The sequence below is a fragment of the Rhincodon typus genome, chromosome 1, assembly GCF_021869965.1.
Source record: "Rhincodon typus isolate 14 chromosome 1, sRhiTyp1.1, whole genome shotgun sequence".
Lineage (NCBI taxonomy): Eukaryota > Metazoa > Chordata > Chondrichthyes > Orectolobiformes > Rhincodontidae > Rhincodon > Rhincodon typus.
The window spans coordinates 36,292,717-36,310,676 of NC_063332.1; the positions used below are offsets into that span (position 1 = coordinate 36,292,717).

General features: G+C 39.3%; 1 protein-coding gene across 9 annotated transcripts in view; it reads left to right on the plus strand.

Moving 5' to 3' along the window:
* Positions 1 to 17,960, plus strand: part of LOC109931223 (NEDD4 like E3 ubiquitin protein ligase) — a 210,293-nt gene that overhangs the window by 33,935 nt on the left and 158,398 nt on the right. The window contains exon 1 of one of the 9 annotated variants that reach the window (XM_048595916.1): positions 13,585 to 13,881. The exons of the other annotated variants lie outside the window; for them this stretch is intronic. Within the exon in view, the coding sequence (XP_048451873.1) occupies positions 13,858 to 13,881 (24 nt within the window). The 5' untranslated portion in view covers positions 13,585 to 13,857. Of the gene's footprint in view, positions 1 to 13,584; positions 13,882 to 17,960 lie in introns of those variants that run through there. 9 annotated transcript variants of the gene reach the window in all.

Genomic DNA, 17,960 nt, shown 5'->3' on the forward strand with positions numbered 1-17,960 from the left:
ATGCTGCTTGGCCTGCTGTGTTCATCCAGCCCTGCACCTTGTTGTCTAGGATGCATAATTCTGGTTGGTTTAGGTCCAAACTGATCATACAGCTGTGAAAGGTAAACATCAATAAGCAAACTGTTCAATTCAAAGGGAATTGCAAGCACCTTTTAACCAGTTTTGACGTTTAGTTTCTATGTGTGGTCCCACCCATACAACATGCCATTCTACAACTAGAATGGGTGGCTGTTCCCTTCCCTGCTGCCAGAACTGCTCTTTGTTTTGTCACTAATTCATGTGTGAAAGTAGCCAAGCTATGATGATTCGAATTTTAATCTCCTCCTTCTCAGCCAGTGATGCCCACATCCTGTTAATGTAGAAGAAACGACCTTCGTGGTTTTCAATGTCAAAGCAGGTGCATCATGTCAAATGGCCTGTTGTGCTGCTCCTTTTTATATGCTCTGGCACAAAATGCTGTACAATGGACTGCTCCACTCAAAACAAAAAAGAAAGGAGAGACAATGGCCTAAAAATTCAATTGCTCCTTCTCTTGCTGACACAGTAGCAGTTGAGGCTGGACCCTCTCGATGGCAAAGTATGCAACTGGTATTCACCGATCTGCACTGGTCATAGCCAAACCTCAGTGTTTCACGTGAATGGTGTAGATAGTGGAAGTATTGCATAAATACATCATATATTTGCTTAGTTTACTTAACTGGTGGCAGAATGGCTCTTTTGGACCAGCTCTGGACCTCTGTCTAGGCTCCTGATGGGAGTCTGAACAGTGCGTGCACCCCAATCACCCACAAAGCATGCTTGTTGGAATAAAGGTGGTACTGAGGCTGAGGAGGATTTTTTAACATGCAATCATGGGACGTGGACATTGCTGGCTAGACCAGCATTCACGGCCTGCCGCAAGTTGCCCTTGGTGAGCTTTCCTCTTGAATCCTATGATCCATGTGCTGTAGGTAGACCCACAATGCCACAACGGAGGGAATTCCAGGATTTTGACCCAACAACGATGAAGGAACAGCGATATAATTCCAAGTCAGGATGGTGAATGACTTAGATCAGAAATAGCAGGTGATGGTGTTCCCATGTATCTGCTACCCTTGTCCTGCTAGGAGGTAGTGGCTGTATGTTTGGAAGGAGCAGTCTAAGGCTCTTTGAATTTCTGCAGTGCATCTTGTAGCTGGTGCACACTGCTGCTACTGAGCATGTGCAGTTGGAGGAGAAGAACATGATCGCCAGCTAACTGGTCAGAGACCTGCATTATTGGCGGCCGATGATGGTGATTTGAGATGAATGTTGACAGTGAAATAGGTTTCAAGCCACAAATATGACATTGCGAGTGCAGAAAGCATAATGGATGCAATCTTTCATTTTGTTGAGGTTTGATTGCAGTGGCTTTTAGAAAAAAGGTCTTGTAGTATTAAAGGACTGCCAAATGCATTACAAAACAGAGGAATATGGAGGTCAGGTACTATATTCTTCCTTTCACAGATGGTGGTTGAGCTTTGTGAACTTGTTCCATATTTGTGCAGTGAGTACAGACTCATTGTAAATATTCAACGGACATGGATGAATTCCTGACCTTGGATAATATTGGCCAGAATACAGATGGGGTGTTGGATGATGTGCATTGTGGTCACGCTGGCATACTGGAACTCATAGAATTCATGGAATTTTGTTTTCACAGAATCCCTACAGTATGGAAACAGGCCATTCAGCCCACCAAGTCCACACCGTCCCTCCGAAGAGCACCCTACCCTTTCCCTGTAACCTGGCATTTCCCATGTCTAATCCACCTAACTTACAAACTCATTTTGATTGCTTTCAAGGGTCATAAAATAATATCTTCCAACTGTTTATTTTTCCATGAATCTGACTTACAACTATTGTATCTGTTTATATTGACATTTCTTGGATATTACACACCTGGCAGGCTGGGAGAAATTGGGGTCATGGTACTAAATGGTAACACAATTATATGGGATGGACTCGGTCGACTGAATGTTATTTTCTTCATTGAGTTTCATACGTTGGTATGTTTATTACAACAACAGTTTAAAAGTAAGGATTGTTGAACTACTGGAATTGGGATAAATCTCACTTTTTGAAGGAAAATACAAGATACGAATCTGTTGACAGACCAAGCTGCTAGGTGGGAAGAAAATAACCAATTCTCAGATTTTAACTGATGATAGCCATTGATCTGTGTACTAAATGGAGAAAAGTAAATGGAATTCCAAATGTGTGCACTTTGGAAGCGGTGTTTATGTATGCTTGATGCTCCTGTGACTAATGAAATAAAAAGGCAATAAGACCAATAATGAGCACAGGATTAGAATGATGTAGATTTTGGAAGTAAATCTGCATACAAGCATTGGGGTGGAGAAATTGGTAATCAGGACTGTGGGTCTGAGATTGCAAATTCATGTCATTGGCAAAGCACTGCTTCAGCTTTCGGAATGATGTGGATAAATGGAGATATTAGAAACATAGTTCAAAGGAAAATGGGCATTTAAGTAGCACTTTGAATCACTGTTGGCTATAGAGCACTTGGGTATACTTAATGATGTACTTCTGTGAAGTGGATTCACAGTTGTAGTGTAGGAAACATTGTGAACAAATTTTGTCTTGAGAACAGCAGAGTGAGATAGACCAATCACTATGGGAGTAAGCCTCTCCCACCCCCATACCCTGGATATTTTACATCTATCCCCTTGAAGTGGACCGATGTGGTGCATAAATAATTTTTTTTTAAACAAGGAAAAGGAAATCTCTGAAGTTTGCACAAAGAATAACTGATGAAAGGAACACTAGTATGATGAAAAACATGATGGTAATGGGAAAAGTGAAGGATCAAAAAAATGGATGTCAAGGAAATAGAAATGGCAATAGTGTTACATAAAAAGAAAAACAGAAATTGTTGGAAAAGCTAAACAGGTTTGGCAGCAGCTGTGGAGGGAAAGCAGAGTTGACGTTTCAGGTCCAGTGACCTTTTGTCAGAACTTTAGTCCAGTGCCACGTGGTCTTGAGACATTTCTTGAGACATTTGCATAGTTTGATGCAAATGAGTGCTTTGCTAGGCTATTTCACATTTCAACCACATTGCTGAGAGTTTGGAATCACGTAGGCTTGACTGGATAAGGATGACAAATTTCCCTCTAAAGGACATCTAGTGAGTCAAATGGATTTTTAGATTTTTACTGCAATAGTCATCATTAGATTTAAGTTTCCAGAGTTTTGTTCTTTTTCCTCACATCCCCTCTAAACCTTCTGCCCCTTTGACACTGAGCCATCTGAGTTCAGTAGTCGCAGTTAATGTTGGTACAGTGCAAACAAACTGAAGAAGACAAATGCCAGATCCCGAAGCAGATGCTGCAGCTGTTTCTGTAGTTCCAACATAAAGTTGGTGAGGTGAAGATATTTTGTAGATGGGTGCGATTTCTGATGAGGCCTGTGGCCGTGACCTCAGCCAGGCTGAGGTCAGTCAGCTGAGAATTGGTTTACATACTTGGATGAGTAGCTGGTATTCTTCATAAATTCTGAAGGACTTTGTGACTGCTGAGCCAAATCACAGGATCTGTCTCAGTTGTTATTACCATTTAATATGTAGTTTATAGTTTATAATCAGCAAGTTAATTTATGTTTAACCTGTCTTGATTCTGGATGTTAGAATATAGATCTTCATCTAAGACAGTTTTTGTTTTGTCTGGCTGCTGTAATGTAAGTATTCATATTTTAAGCTTCGAAATCTTCTGACTTGATTCTTTTAGCAAATAACTGAGATTTCACATTTCTTCCACTTTGTTCAAATACAAGTCCAGTTTCTCCTGAAACTGTAGCCAACGAAAGATGTGTTGGTAATGGCATCGTGCAGGAAGTGATGTAAACAGATTATTTTCTGCCGTTTTATGTGGAGGCTGGCAGAATGCAAGGGGAGCAGAAGGAGCATCATGGTTCCAGGAAGGAAAGGAAGTGTGAGAGCGGAATTGAGGAAAATAAAACCTAAGCAATTGAGGATCCAGTCAACCACAATAGTTAAAGAAAAAGGAGCCATTTCGGAAGTTTGAGAGATGACATTTTCTGGGCATATGTGATGGTGAATAGAATGTTACAGGGTACAGATACAAGGAAATGGAGTCAAAATAGCTGTGGGAGTTCGTGAGTTTCTAATTGATATGGGTAAATAACATATGCCCAGGAAGAGAGACAACAAAGGGTGGCACTGTGGCTGAGTGGTTACCACTACTTCCTCTCGGCACCAGGACCCAGGTTCATTTCCAGCCTTGGGTGACTGCACGTTCTCTCCAATTATGAATTGATTTACACCAGGTGCTCTGGTTTCCTCCCACAATCCAAAGATGTGCAGGTTAGGTGGATTGGCCATGGCAAATGCTGTATTATGGGGAAAGCGTGGGAGGTTAGGAGGTGGAGGATGCTGTTCGGAGGGCCAGTGCAGACTCAATGGACTGAATGACCGCTTTCGCACTGTAGAGATTCTGTGAGCTATAACTGATAGCTGGAAATGTAGCCCTGTGCTGAAAGTAGAGTTTGACAAATTGACCCGATATGATAGAGAAAGAGACTGTTGGACCCAGGGTAGCTCATAAACCAGAGCAACCTTTGTATCAGACTATTTATTTAGGTTATTTACTGACAATTAGTTTAAGATTAGTTATGTGCAATGATCAAACAAGTCTTGTATTAAATTATATTTGGTTCAATTGTGATCAGTAAGATACTGAAACAGCGTATGGTGGTTGACTGCAGCCGACATGACTATGTTAATGTAAAGTACCACACTGCCTCAGGTCAAAATAAACAGATGCTGAGATATGCACTTTAGTGGCAGGGCAAACATTTACAAAAGCTTGTTGAAGTGAAACAACTTCAAAGCCTGAATGTGACCCTCCCTCTGAAGAATAAAATGACTTTTTAGCTCATGTGTTCCAGGCCTCAGCTGTTATTGTTGCACATTCACAGAGGGTCATTTTTATTTAAAAGATATTGATGGGCTCTGGAATATTCTGGAGAATTTAGATGCATCAGTTAGACGTTTGGGATGATATCAATCAATAGGAAGTGATTCCACATATCCTTTAGTCAGACAAAAAGTACTTTATTGGTGCTTTGTTATTTTGGTGGGGATCTGTAAAGTTAGTAAGTTAACTGGGATGAGCTTGTAGCAACATCTCCTGACAGCTTCTGACATTTTATGAAATCATGAATGGAATGAGGGTGTCACTGACTAGGCCAACATTTATTGCTTTTATAGATATTTTCCAAATCAACTTTGTTCAGTGATGTTATCTTTGGAGCAGGTGGGACTTGAAACCGGGCCTCTTGGTCCAGCAGTGGGGACACTACTTTGCCTCACAAGAGCCCCTTATTGCATTTATATTCTTATGGATTCAGTCATGAGATAATCAGAAGAGAAACCAGGAAGAAGATCATCATCCTGAAGAGAACAAAATGAAATTGGGCACATGATGCTCAATTTATCCAAGACTGATCAAGTGCTTTTTATTTGTTAAACCAGTTGAAACTGATGATGCCAATGACTCTGCCGAGGCGGGTATGGAGAAACAGCGAGAGAGAACAGTTTAAAAAAAAGGTTAAAAAGCCATAACCATTAGCAGATGGATGCAAATAGGAAGAAGTCAAAAGAACTTCAGTCATTTCAGCAGAACCAGTGTTGACAAATGAAGTTAAATTATATGTCAATTTTAAAAGACAATAGAGATGTTGTAGCATTAATTCAGAATTCACAGAAGATTTCTTCCAATGAGTAAGGAAAAATTCCAAAGGAGAGACCCAACTTTTGTGCTTAACTAGAATTATTAAAAATACTATCGAATAAAAAGAAAAAGCAAATGATTGGCTAAAGGTAGCTCAGAAGATTGGACAGAATATGAAAAAGGTCAAGAGGTTAATAGAGGGCAAAATTGAAATACAAGAGAAAGCTAGCCAGATCTGTAAAAATAGATAGTAAGTGTTTCAATAAATATTTAAAGAGGAGGAGTTAACAAAGTGAATGTTGGTCCTATAAAAATAAGTGTGGGGAATTAATAATAGAAAATGAAGAAAAGGCAGATGAATTAAAAGTATTCTGCAACAGTCCATCCTTGAGGATATGAGTAAGATTCCTGTGATAAACCTAGAAATTAAAGAGAGGGAGGAAGTAGAGTAGTAGAACAGAGTAAATTGTTGGCACTGCATGCTGACAAATGCTTTGCTCCTGATGGACTTCACCCCAAGGATTTAAAAAAAAAAGTGGTTAGTGAAAAACTTGATGCATGATTTAATTTTCCAAATCTGCCTTGATTTGGTATTGCTCCATTTAAAGAGTAGATAGCAATTTAACTCCTTTATTCAAAAGGAGAAGGAGACAGAATGTAGGAATCAATAAGCCAATTAGCTAAACATCTATCATAAGTAAAATGCTAGATGCTACTGTTGAAGACATTTTAGCAGAATATCGATAAGTTCAAAGTAATCAGGCAGAGTCCACATAATTTTGTGAAAAGAAAATCATATTTAACCAATCACTTCAGCTTCTTTGAGGTAGCACATGCTGTGGATAAATGTGAACCCATGAGTGTCCTGCACTTTGATTTTCAGAAAGTGTTTGATAGGGTACCACATCAGAACTTATTGTGGAAAATAAAAGCTCATGGTGTAGGGGATGTATCTTCACGTGATAGAAGATTGGCTGGCCAACAGAAAACTGAAAAGACCTATTTGGACTTCTTCTTTTTGACAAGCTGTTACATCTGGGACCTCAACCATTTACAATTTATGTACATGATTTCTATGGAGGGATGGAATGTACGTGGACAAATTTGCTAATGGCACAAAAGTAGGTAGGAAAGTAAGTTCTGAAGGGGGAACGTAGGACATAGGCTACACATAGATAAATTAAATGAGTGGGCAAAGATGTGCAACTAGAGTATAATGTCAGAAAATTTGAAATTGTCCATTTTGGTAGAAAGAATGAAAAGATAATAGTCATATTATCTAAATGTTGAGAGATTTGCAGAACTCAGAAATTCGGGGGGTTTGGGGGTGGTGGGATCTGAGTAAGTGCATGAGTTAAAGGCTAGTATGTGGGTACAGCAAATAATGAGGACAGCTAATAGAATGTTCAGCTTAGGGATAATACAGAACTAGGGGTTAAAGTTTAGAAATCAGAGTTGCTTAATTTAAACACAACCTGAGGCAATTTTTGTTTCTCGGTGGGTCATAAGTTTTAGAATTCCCTTCCTGCAGAGGTGATGATGTTTGAGACTGAATGGCCTCCTTCTCATTTATTTAGCCAGGAGCCATGAGCTGGTGTAACGATATGGACCGGTTGCATTGCATTGTTAAATATCATTATTTTGCATTTATTTCAATGAATATAAAGCATTTGAATGAATTATTTCACCACAGTGGTCTTTTAGTTAAACAGGACTGAGGACCTTTTTAAAATGGCCTTCTCAAACTTCAATTTTCACATTTCTATTCAAATTACAAATGAAGTTAAATTGAACAGTCTCGATCTTACCTTTCTTCCATCTTCTTACAAGATAATGATCCAAACTATTTCTGATATGTTTTATATTCTCTGGAAAACTACAGTGTTTGCCGTTTTCTTTCTAACTTGTTGGATATTTTCTTTTAACTGATGGCTGTTTTGTAATGGCTCTCATACTGCTGTTTGTATATAATGCATCAGACTGTGTTTGAAATTAGTGTAAGTTGAAATCAAATAATTTACAGCCACAGGACAAGCACATCAACTATAGCAAATAGATTTTGTGTTGCACTTTTACTTTTCAAAAACTTGCAACATATTCATCAAGTGTAAATGGAAATCTTTAGAAAAATGTTGGAACTATTAAGAATAGAAAAGAAAAACTTTATTTTGAAGCTGAGGACTTAACTGAAGTATTAAGTGTGTACTGTGTATATGTCCTCATAAAGTAAATAGATGATATGAGAATTACTCTATAAGGAGAAAGCAAAATTGTGGACAGAATAGTAATAAGGAAGACATATTAAGAGGATAGAATTACTGAGATTAGGTTAGAACAGTAATTGAAGTTGCTGTTATGAGGTTTATAAATTTAAGATGTTTTTTGACTACGTTTTCCACAGAATGGACACCGTGTAGGAAGTGGTCATTTGGCCCATTATGCCTTCACTGGCTTTGAGTATTTTAACAGTGCCAATTTGCTGCTATCACCCCATGTAATCCTACACTGGATTTCTATTTAAATAGCCATCTAATGCCCTCTGGAATGCTTCAATTGAACCTGTCTCCAGCACACCTCCAGGTGATGCATTTGTACCTAACTACTTGCTTTTTCTTCGCTTTACATCTTCTGCAAATCACTTTAAAACTGTGCCTCCTGATTCCTGATGTATTTCAGTGGGAATGCTTTTTCCCTGTCTACTCTGTTCAGACCCCTAATGATTTTGAAAATTTCTAACAAATCACCTCTTCTCCTCTCAAATGAAAACAACTACTCCAAACTTTCTTCATCAAGGAAGTGTCTCATCCCTGAGCCATTCTTGTAAATTTCTTTTACACTTGCCCCAGTGCATTTACATCCTGCCTTTATTGTGGCACCCAGAACTGTACACAGCAGTCCAGCTGAGGCCTAACCAGCATGTTGTATAGGTTCAGCATAACCACCCTGCTCATATACTACATGCTGTTATTTATGAGCCCTAGAATACTGTACGCTGTAGTAACAGCTATCTCAACCTATCCTGCCACCTTGAATGACCTGTGCACGTACAGACTCAAGCCTCTCAACTTCTTCACCCTTTTTTAGAATAGCACTCTTTTATTTTGTACCGTTTCTCCATGTTCTTTGTACTAAAGTGCACATTACTCAGCATTGAACTTCATCTGCCGCCTGTCTGACCATTCCGACAATGTGCCAATATCCTTTTGAAATTCTGCGCTGTTCTCCTTATAGTTTATGATTCTCCCAAGTTTTGCATTGTCTACAAACTTTGAAATTATACTATGTGCAGTAAAATCTAGATCATTAATAAATACCAGGAAAAGCAAGGGTCCCAATACTGACACCTGGGAAGCTGCTGTACAAACCACCTTCCAGTCTGGAAAAAAAAAGCCGTGAGCCATTATTCTCTGTTTCCTTATCCCTCAGTCAATTTTGAATCCATGTCACTTCTGTCCCTTTTTTTTTTAAAATCACTTCCCTAACTGTCTGTTGTGTGGTACAGTATCAAATGCTTCGTGAAAGTCCAAAAACACCACATCAACAGTCTTCCCCTCATCAAAAGACTCCAAGTTAGTGAGACACAATTTTCCCTGAACAAATCTATTCTGACATTTCATCATCAATCTGTATTTTCCAGGGCACTATTAATTCTATCCAGAATAATTGTAGGCTGATTCTGGGAATGGTCGAACTGATGTCTGAGCAGAGATTGACTAGCTTGGGATTGTTTTTGCTAGATTTCAGATGAATGAAGGGTGATCTCATGGACACTTATAAAATTCTAACAGGACTAGACAGGGTAGACGCAGGGATGATATTCCCAATGGTGGGTGTGTCCAGAACCAGGGGTCACAGTCTAAGGATTCAGGGTAGACCATTTAGGATGGAGACATTTCTTCACCCAAAGAGTGGTGAGCCTGTGGAATTCATTCCCACAGGAAGTAGTTGATGCCAAAACATTGAATGTGTTCAAGAGGTGGCTAGATATAGCACTTGGGGTGAATAGGATCAAAGGTTACGGGGAGAAAGCAGGAGTAGGTTATTGAGTTGGACGATCAGCCATGATCGTGATGAATGGTGAAGCAGGCTCCAAGAGCAGAATGGCCTCCTCCTACTGCTATCTTCTATGTTTCTAAATATTTCCCCGCAGTTAAACTGAACGATCTGTAATTGCTATCTTGGTCTTCACAGCCCATTTATTTGAGCACGGGTGTACTGTTTGCAATCCTCCAGTCCTCTGGCATCACCTCCCATCCAGGGCAGATAGGAAGATTATAGCCAGTGCCACCACAATTTACACTCTCACTTCCTTCAACGTGCTTGATGCTTCTCATCCACTAGCAATGTCTTGTCAAATTTGAGTCCTGTCAGCTTATCCAAAAATTCTTCCTTATCAATTTTAAACCCTTTTAGTGACTGTATTTCCTCATCTGTCACCATGGCCTGGGCAGCATCTGCCTTGAAAGTAAAGACAGATGTAAAACATTCATTTAGCACCTCAACCATGACTCTTGTCTTAAGTGTAAATCCGTTTTTAGTCCCTAATCAACCATACTCTGTCTTTCATCATCCTTTTACTATTGATGTATTTATAGAAGACTTTAGGATAACCTTTTATGTTAGCTGCCAGTCTATTTTAATAATCCCTCGTTGCTTCTTATATTTGCTTTATCACCTCTCCCTTCTGGAAGTTCTGTATTCTTTTTGGGTTCTAACTGTATTTACGCTCTGACACCTGACATAAGCATATGTTGTCCTGTTTCAAATTAATTTCTATCTACGTTGTCATGCAGGGAGCTCTGGACCTTTTTTCTCTTACCTTTTCCTTTTGAGGGAATATACATTACTGTGCCAAAACCAACACTTTGAAGGTAGCTCGTTGTTCAATTACTATTTTTACTGCCAACCTTTACTTTTAATCTATCTGTACTGTTATCCCAAACCTGATATAACAGTCACTGACACCTAAATGTTCCCCACTGTCACTTGATCTACTTGGCCTACTTCATTTCTAAAAACCAGGTCGAGCCATGCTTCCTTTCTTGTTGGATTGGATGCAAACTACTGTAAGAAGTTCCCCAGAAGACAATCTAGAAATGCTTGTCCCTCACTGCATTTGCAATATCACTATCCTACTCAATATACAGGTAGTCAAAGACCTTCATTGTAACTACTCAATGATGTTTACACCCATCTGGCAGATTTGACCTCAGTATCCTTCCCCTAGCTGGTCGTCAATGCATTGCAGTGGACAATGTAATTGTACCCTTCTTATTCCTAAGCTCTATCTAAATTGATTCTGTCCTTGAAACCTAACCCTTGAAAAAGTCACTGCTTCTCCCCTTTTTTCCCCTTTCCTGTCTTTTCTGATCACTTTGTAGGCAGCTGTGTTTAACACCAGATCTACCCTTACTTAAGCTATGTCTTCTGTAACTCCCCAATCTTATGAACTATATTCCATAAATTCTCAGTAACTCTGATATAGACTTCATTACTTTCTCCCTTCCCCTGACCTCACCTGTTAACTTATTACTTCTGTTTTAGTATTGTCTGGCTCTCCAAGCATTTCGTGCACCATGGTATTAGTTTCTAATGTTTTCTTCTGGTTTCCACACCCCTGCCAAATTAGTTTTGAAACTCGCAAAGTGGTTGCAAAATACCCCATAAAGGACTTTAGTCCCAGCTCTGCTCAAATGAATCCGATCTGGAATGTGCAGGTGTCATCTTCTCCAGAGCCAGCCTCAATGTCCCAGGAATCTAAAGCCCTCCCTTATGCACCATCTTTCCAGCCATATGTTTACCTGTTTTTATCTTCTTTGCATGTGCAAAATTGTTTGGGTCCATAATAGACGATGGGTTAACTGTCCAGACCCGAAACGTCAGCTTTCCTGCTCCTATGATGCTGCTTGGTCTGCTGTGTTCATCCAGCTCTACACCTTGTTATCTCTTGAAATTTTTGAGTTAGTCTGGGAAATTCAGTATGGATTCATGACAGGAAGGTCATAACTGACAAACCTCATTGAGTTTTGTGAAGAGGTGACTAAGGTAGTGAACAGGGGACTGTCGACTGACTAAGGGTTTCGGCCAGAAATGTTGACTTTCCTGCTCCTCTGCTGTCTGACCTGCTAAACTTTTCCAGCCTTACGCCAATTGACAATGTCCACTGATGATGTTTAGATGGACTTCCAGAAGGCATTTAATACAGTCCCTCATTAGTGGCTGTTAACTCTGGTGGAAGCCCATGGAATTAAAGACACATTCCTGACATGGTTGAATAGCAGGTGACAGAAATTAGAGGTAATTGGCAGGTACTCAAATTGGCAGGATGTGAAAAGTGGTGTCCCACACACATCTGTTAGGCCTCAATTATTCACATTATTTATCAATAATTTGCATTGAAAGCTATATATCCAAATTTGCTGGTGACACAAAATTAGGCAACATTGTACAGAGTGTAGATGACAGCTCATCAATTTCTCTTTATAATTTTAGGGTAAGTGAATCAGCAAAACTGTGGTCGATGGAGTTTGGAGCTCTCTTCTACAAATGGCTGTTGATGCTGGATCAGTTGTCATTTTTTAAAAATCTGAGATAAATACATTTTTATTAAGCAAAGGTATTAAGGCATATAGGCCAAAGGCAGGTATATGGAGTTAGGCCATAGACCATTGAAGGATGGAACAGACTTGAGGGGCTGAATGGTCTGTTTCTGTTCCTATGTTCCTAACGTGGACCACAACCTCGAGCTTTTAGTCTTCCCTTAGAACTGATTGCTGCAACTGTTCTGGAATATCCCTGACTCTGACCCGTTGCATTGCCTTATTTCCATACAGCTGGGTCACACATGGTGCCGTGGGCTTGGTTGTTGCTGCAGTCCTTTGAGGATCCACTGGCCTCTCTGATATCTAGAATGGGAAACTAATTTGTGAGCTGAACCTCTGGAGAGCCCTGGATTATTTGATTATTTCTCTTGGATTGCCTGGTGGTCATTTATTTCCTTTCTTTTTCAGTGTAACCACTTTTCTGAATGTGCTTTCCACGGAGTTTTCTTTTTCATGAACACACCTCAATGGCTCTAGCCATTTCTTAAGCTCTGAAACACAGCTAAACCTTTTCTAGATGGTGATACTTCCTGCTTGTGGGCCCTTGTATGTCATGAGAAGTGTTCCACGAATCCCCACATGCCCTAGGGTTGAAAATCCACTTGATCGATCTGGGCTGCCATACCTTACATTATACATTTAAGTTGCTTTAATACTGTCACTTTAACTGAGTTTAACCTTACTTTTGTACTAACTAAAAACTGGACATTAGTAGAGAGCAGAATCTCTATAGCCTTACTCTCCATTCAGCTCCCTCTCCTGAGCCTAAAAATTTTTTATTGTGTGCTATTTTTAGAAATGCATATTAAATGTATGAAATCACTGGAATTAAAGCACAGTCCCTAACAGCAGCTGCTGAAAAACCAAGCAACTCATGCTTTGATATTGCCAGAACATAGAAAATAGAAACTGGAGTAGGACTTTCAGTCCTTTGACCCTGTTCTGCTATTCAGTATGAGCATGGCTGATCATTCAACTGCTTTTCCCCCATATGGTTTGATCCCTTTGACCCTAAGAACTATATCTACCTTCTTCATGAAAACATTCAATATTTGTGCTCATTTGAGAACATGTGATGATAATGTTGTTTCCAAATAATGAATTTGAATTAACAATTATTCCTCACTAAAGTTGGAGAAGGTTTGGTTTTGAACATTGCTCAGTGCACACCCGCCTTCAATGTGTTATGTACTGACTGTGTGTGATATTGGTCATATGATTGAGCAATCCATCTCGTTTGTGACGAACTGAAAGGGAAATAGCATGTAATCATAAACAGTACAATGCAAAACAAGCGTATGAAGTATGTCGGACTTTTTTTAAACCACATTCTTGCTTTAAAACTGCTGGGTTGAGATAACTTGGGAACAGATATTTGACAGTATCGTACTACTGAGCCAGTACTCCATTTTCAAACCAAGTTCAGACAGGTCATAATTGAAACTCGGAGAGAATGATTCAGTGTTGCCATGACTTAAGTTTCATACTGACTTCAGTGGCTCTCTTATTGAACAAAGGAAAACAGAATGGTCAAGTTCCCAAAAATGAGGGTGAGTAAAACAAATGCTGAAGTCGTGAAGCCAAGGAATGAAATAATGTTGATGAACGAAACATTTATCATGTGTTTATGTTTGTAAAGTTTGCGGGACTGATTGTACTGTTGTGAAACTTAAACTGCCTTGTGTCAGCCTATGCCGTTTCGTTTTCTCCTGAGTAAGTCTTGACCCTTTATAAACTTTTCTTTTTAAAAAAGGGAAGCTAAAACAATCGCAGATCTGTCGTTATTTTGAATTGGAATAATCACATCTCTGCCTAAGAAACTAACTTGATTGGTGGAAATTGTAAGCTCACTTATCTTTTAAGTTCAAAGTATACTTTAATTTGTAATTTTCTATATGTACAAACAAAAGGCCCTAAATAAATTCTGTACAGTCTTCACAGAGGAAAAAAAAACAAACAACGCATTGGAATTTGACATTCCACAGAGCTTTCCTGCAGTTGCAAAGGAAAGGCACTTTCTAGTCAGGCAGGAAACTAATTACATTCATTTTTAGGCAATGAGAGGGTCCAACAACTGAACAGACCCTCGTTATGCTTTGGCAGAAAGACTTTAGATGGTGGTCTTTTCCCCACTGTGCCTTGGCAGTAGCTGCCCTAAGCTTTAGCACGTTCCTCAGCATGTAGTCCTGGACCTTGGAAGGTGCCAGTCTATAATGCTTGGTTGAGGTCAACTCTTTACACTGAAAGACCAACAAGTTTCTGGCAGACTAAAGAGCAACTTTCACTGAATTTATTATCTTCCAAGTGCAGTCAATGTTCGCCTCGGTATGCATCCTGGGGAACAGACCATATAGCACAGAGTCCTATGTCACTAAACTGCTTGGGATGATCGTCAGCAAAAACCACTGCATCTCTCTCCAGGCCTTCTTTGCAAAGGCACGTTCCAGCAGGAGGTGTGTGACACTGTCTTCACTAGCACAGCCACTTCAAGGGCAGTGTGCAGTCGCACTAGAGACTGGACATGCATGAAGACCTAATGGGGAGTGCCCTTCTCACCACCAGTCAAGGTACATCTTGGTGATTGTTGGAAAGCTCCGGTAATGAGGCATTCTGCCAAATGACTTTGACAGGCTGCTCAGGGAACCACCTAACAGGATCAACCCTCTCCTTTTCCTGCAGTGTTTCAAGGATGCTACCTGCTGACCACTACCTGATGGACTTGTGGTCAAAGGTGTTTTCCTTTGCAAATTATTCCACAGAGAACAGCAGTTACAAAATCAAAATGGTGGAAATCTAGAATGAAAAAAGACAACGCTGGAAATTTTCAGCAGATTAAGCAATATACGTGAGAGGAAAATCAGAGGGGACTTGTCAGATCAGTGTCCTTAGAGAAGACTGGGAGTGGATAAAGACCACTTCCAGCTTTTCTGTTTTTCCAAGCTGTAACATTGAAATGTACCTCTCAGGATTGAGGTCCCAAAACAAGGAAAAGCAGTAAAGCTATTCCAACAATTCTGCCACCGTCAGGCAATGCCAGGATGAATTTTCCTTAGCTTTTCACGTGATGCATCTCTTTAACGAGAGACAGTCTTTCCTCAGAATGCTGAAAAGAGAGGGAAGGGCAAGGTGTGTTTAGTAGCACAACACTGGATGCCAATTAAGTTAGAATATGATTGTGTAGGATTGAGTTTTTTTTTCAATAATTTTGACTTGATTAAGCAAGCAAGAAATGACATCATATTCCATTTGTGGTTAGTAATAAAATGTTTTCCGTTAGGAAGAATAGACATGGCCCAAGTCTAAAGTAAGGTGGGTTTATGGCATATAATATCTCTGTGGTCCAAGCTAACGCAAACTTTGGCCAACAAATGTAAAAACTTTTTTACTCAAGGGCACAACTATATTTTAAAATAATTGATTTACATTTATTAGTTTTGAGCTTCTTTTGTTTAGGCAACAACAGTTATTGTGGAGTAGTGTATGTTTATATTAAGCTAAAGGATATTAACAGATTTTGTAGAATACTTGGTTTTGTCAATTGGGATGTTGGAATGATAGTGGCATCGCTCAGTGATTAACTATAAGCAGTCACACAAATGCCTTCATTAGCGTTACAATTTCAATAAAGACATAAACTGACAAATTGGTACAGACAAGCTATAATAAAAGGAATGATCTTAAAAAGTCTTACAATTGAGTTGAGGAGGAACTTCTTCACTCAAGGTGTTGTGAATCTGTGGGATTCCCTGCCCAGTGAAGCAGTTGAGGCTACCTCTTTGTTTTTAAGGCAAATATAGATTTTTAACATTAAAGAAATTAAGGGTTTTGCTGAGCAGGTGGGTAAATAGAGCTGAGTCCACGAAGAGATCAGCCATGATCTTATTGAATGGCGGAGCAGGCTCGATGGGCCAGATGGCTTCCTACAGCTCCTATTTCTAATGTTCTTATGTTAAGTTATTCACATGTCAAAGAATGAATCTGGATGCAGCTGGGAGTGATGTCACAAAGATTATCATTGCATGTAAAGAAACTAATTAGGAATTGCGCACACCTAGTTAAGTGAATCTGCTGTCTATGCATTGGCAAGCCAGTCAGAGTTGTGGCTAGAAAGGATTAATAAGCAATAATTCTTGGTGACTTAGCACACAAATAAGATAAAAGAATAACTTTAGTCAACAGAATAGAGCAAAGGGCATGTGTGCATTCACCCAATGTGTTGGTGTCCTGAAGTGGATTGACTCAAAACCATTGCGTTTGTTGAACATTATTTCTTTTGCACTGTTTTGATAAACTTAACAAATTTTGTGGAACTTGTGAAAACGAACATGTACTGGAATGGATCTTGTAACAAATCAGGAGCAGTCAACTTTCAAATTGATTTCTCAAACTTAGTCTTTCATTGCAATTGACTTAGGTTAAAGTTAGATTAAATTAAAATGAACTCCAGAGACTTCTAGTGCAATGGAAGGTGAGGAAACCCAATCGTGATTCTGACCTAGAGTGAGGACAGAACAGCAAGTAATGGAAAGAGTACACTTGAGGTTCCTGCCTGTCAAGAGGAAGGGAAAATCCTCAGTTGAGCACAAAGGAAAAGATGTCAGGAATGCTAGAATGGAAAAAAAAAAGCTGCATTGAGGCAGGGATTTAAGAATGAAATGGAACCATGACTGGGAGTGCATCAGTGTAGTTGTGGAGTTGATGGGCTTGTAATGAGGACAGGAGACAGGAATGTTGTGGAACTGAATAATGTGAGATGGGTTAGGTGAAGAAATTATGGAAATTTAAACAAATCTGATGAAATGTTTAAGTCTAAACAAAGTCAGAAAATAACACTGAGGATACAGTTATCAGTACTGAGGGAGGTAAAATGGCTGAGGAGAGCGCTCGAGTAGGTCTAGACCAGAACACATTGCATGAAAAGATGGTTCACCATGAAAGACCATTTCTGTTTATTCATAATCTAGTTAAATGCGTTTAAGCCTGAGATTGCCACCATGCATGGTATCCAGATTTGATGCAGTTTATTTGTAGGATAAAATCATATTCTGTATTTTTTTAAAAATTGCATTTATGCAGCATGATTATGACTTCCGAATGGTGTAAAATACCTGACAGCCAATGAAGTAAATGGATTGAGAAATGTAACATTTGAAATGTAGTTATTGGTGTACACTTTACACTTCAGTTTCAAAAGCTGTTCTTTTTTTTTAACATTGCTAATTTCTACCCATGCCACCCCTCAAAAAAACGGGCACCGAAGTTGAGATACTGAAATTGAGATATTCACTATTCAAACTGTCAGGAGATGTTATTACAAAACTCTGGAGCAGGTGAGACTTGAACCCAGGTCTCCTGTTTCAGAGGGAAACAGTGCCGTAAGCACTTGAGTAGTGTTGAAGTCAATTGTAGCTTCATGTATTTGACATGGCTGAAATCAACCAATTAAATCGGGGACGAGGTGTTCTGCATTAACAAACCGAGCCCAAGGTACTCAGACATCATTTATAAAAGCAAATAACTATTGTTTAAAAAAATGTCAAAGTCTAGCATACAAAGCAACAACTGTAATTGATTAAAAACCAAAAGAACTGCAGATGCTGTAAATCAGGAACAAAAACAAAGTTGCTGG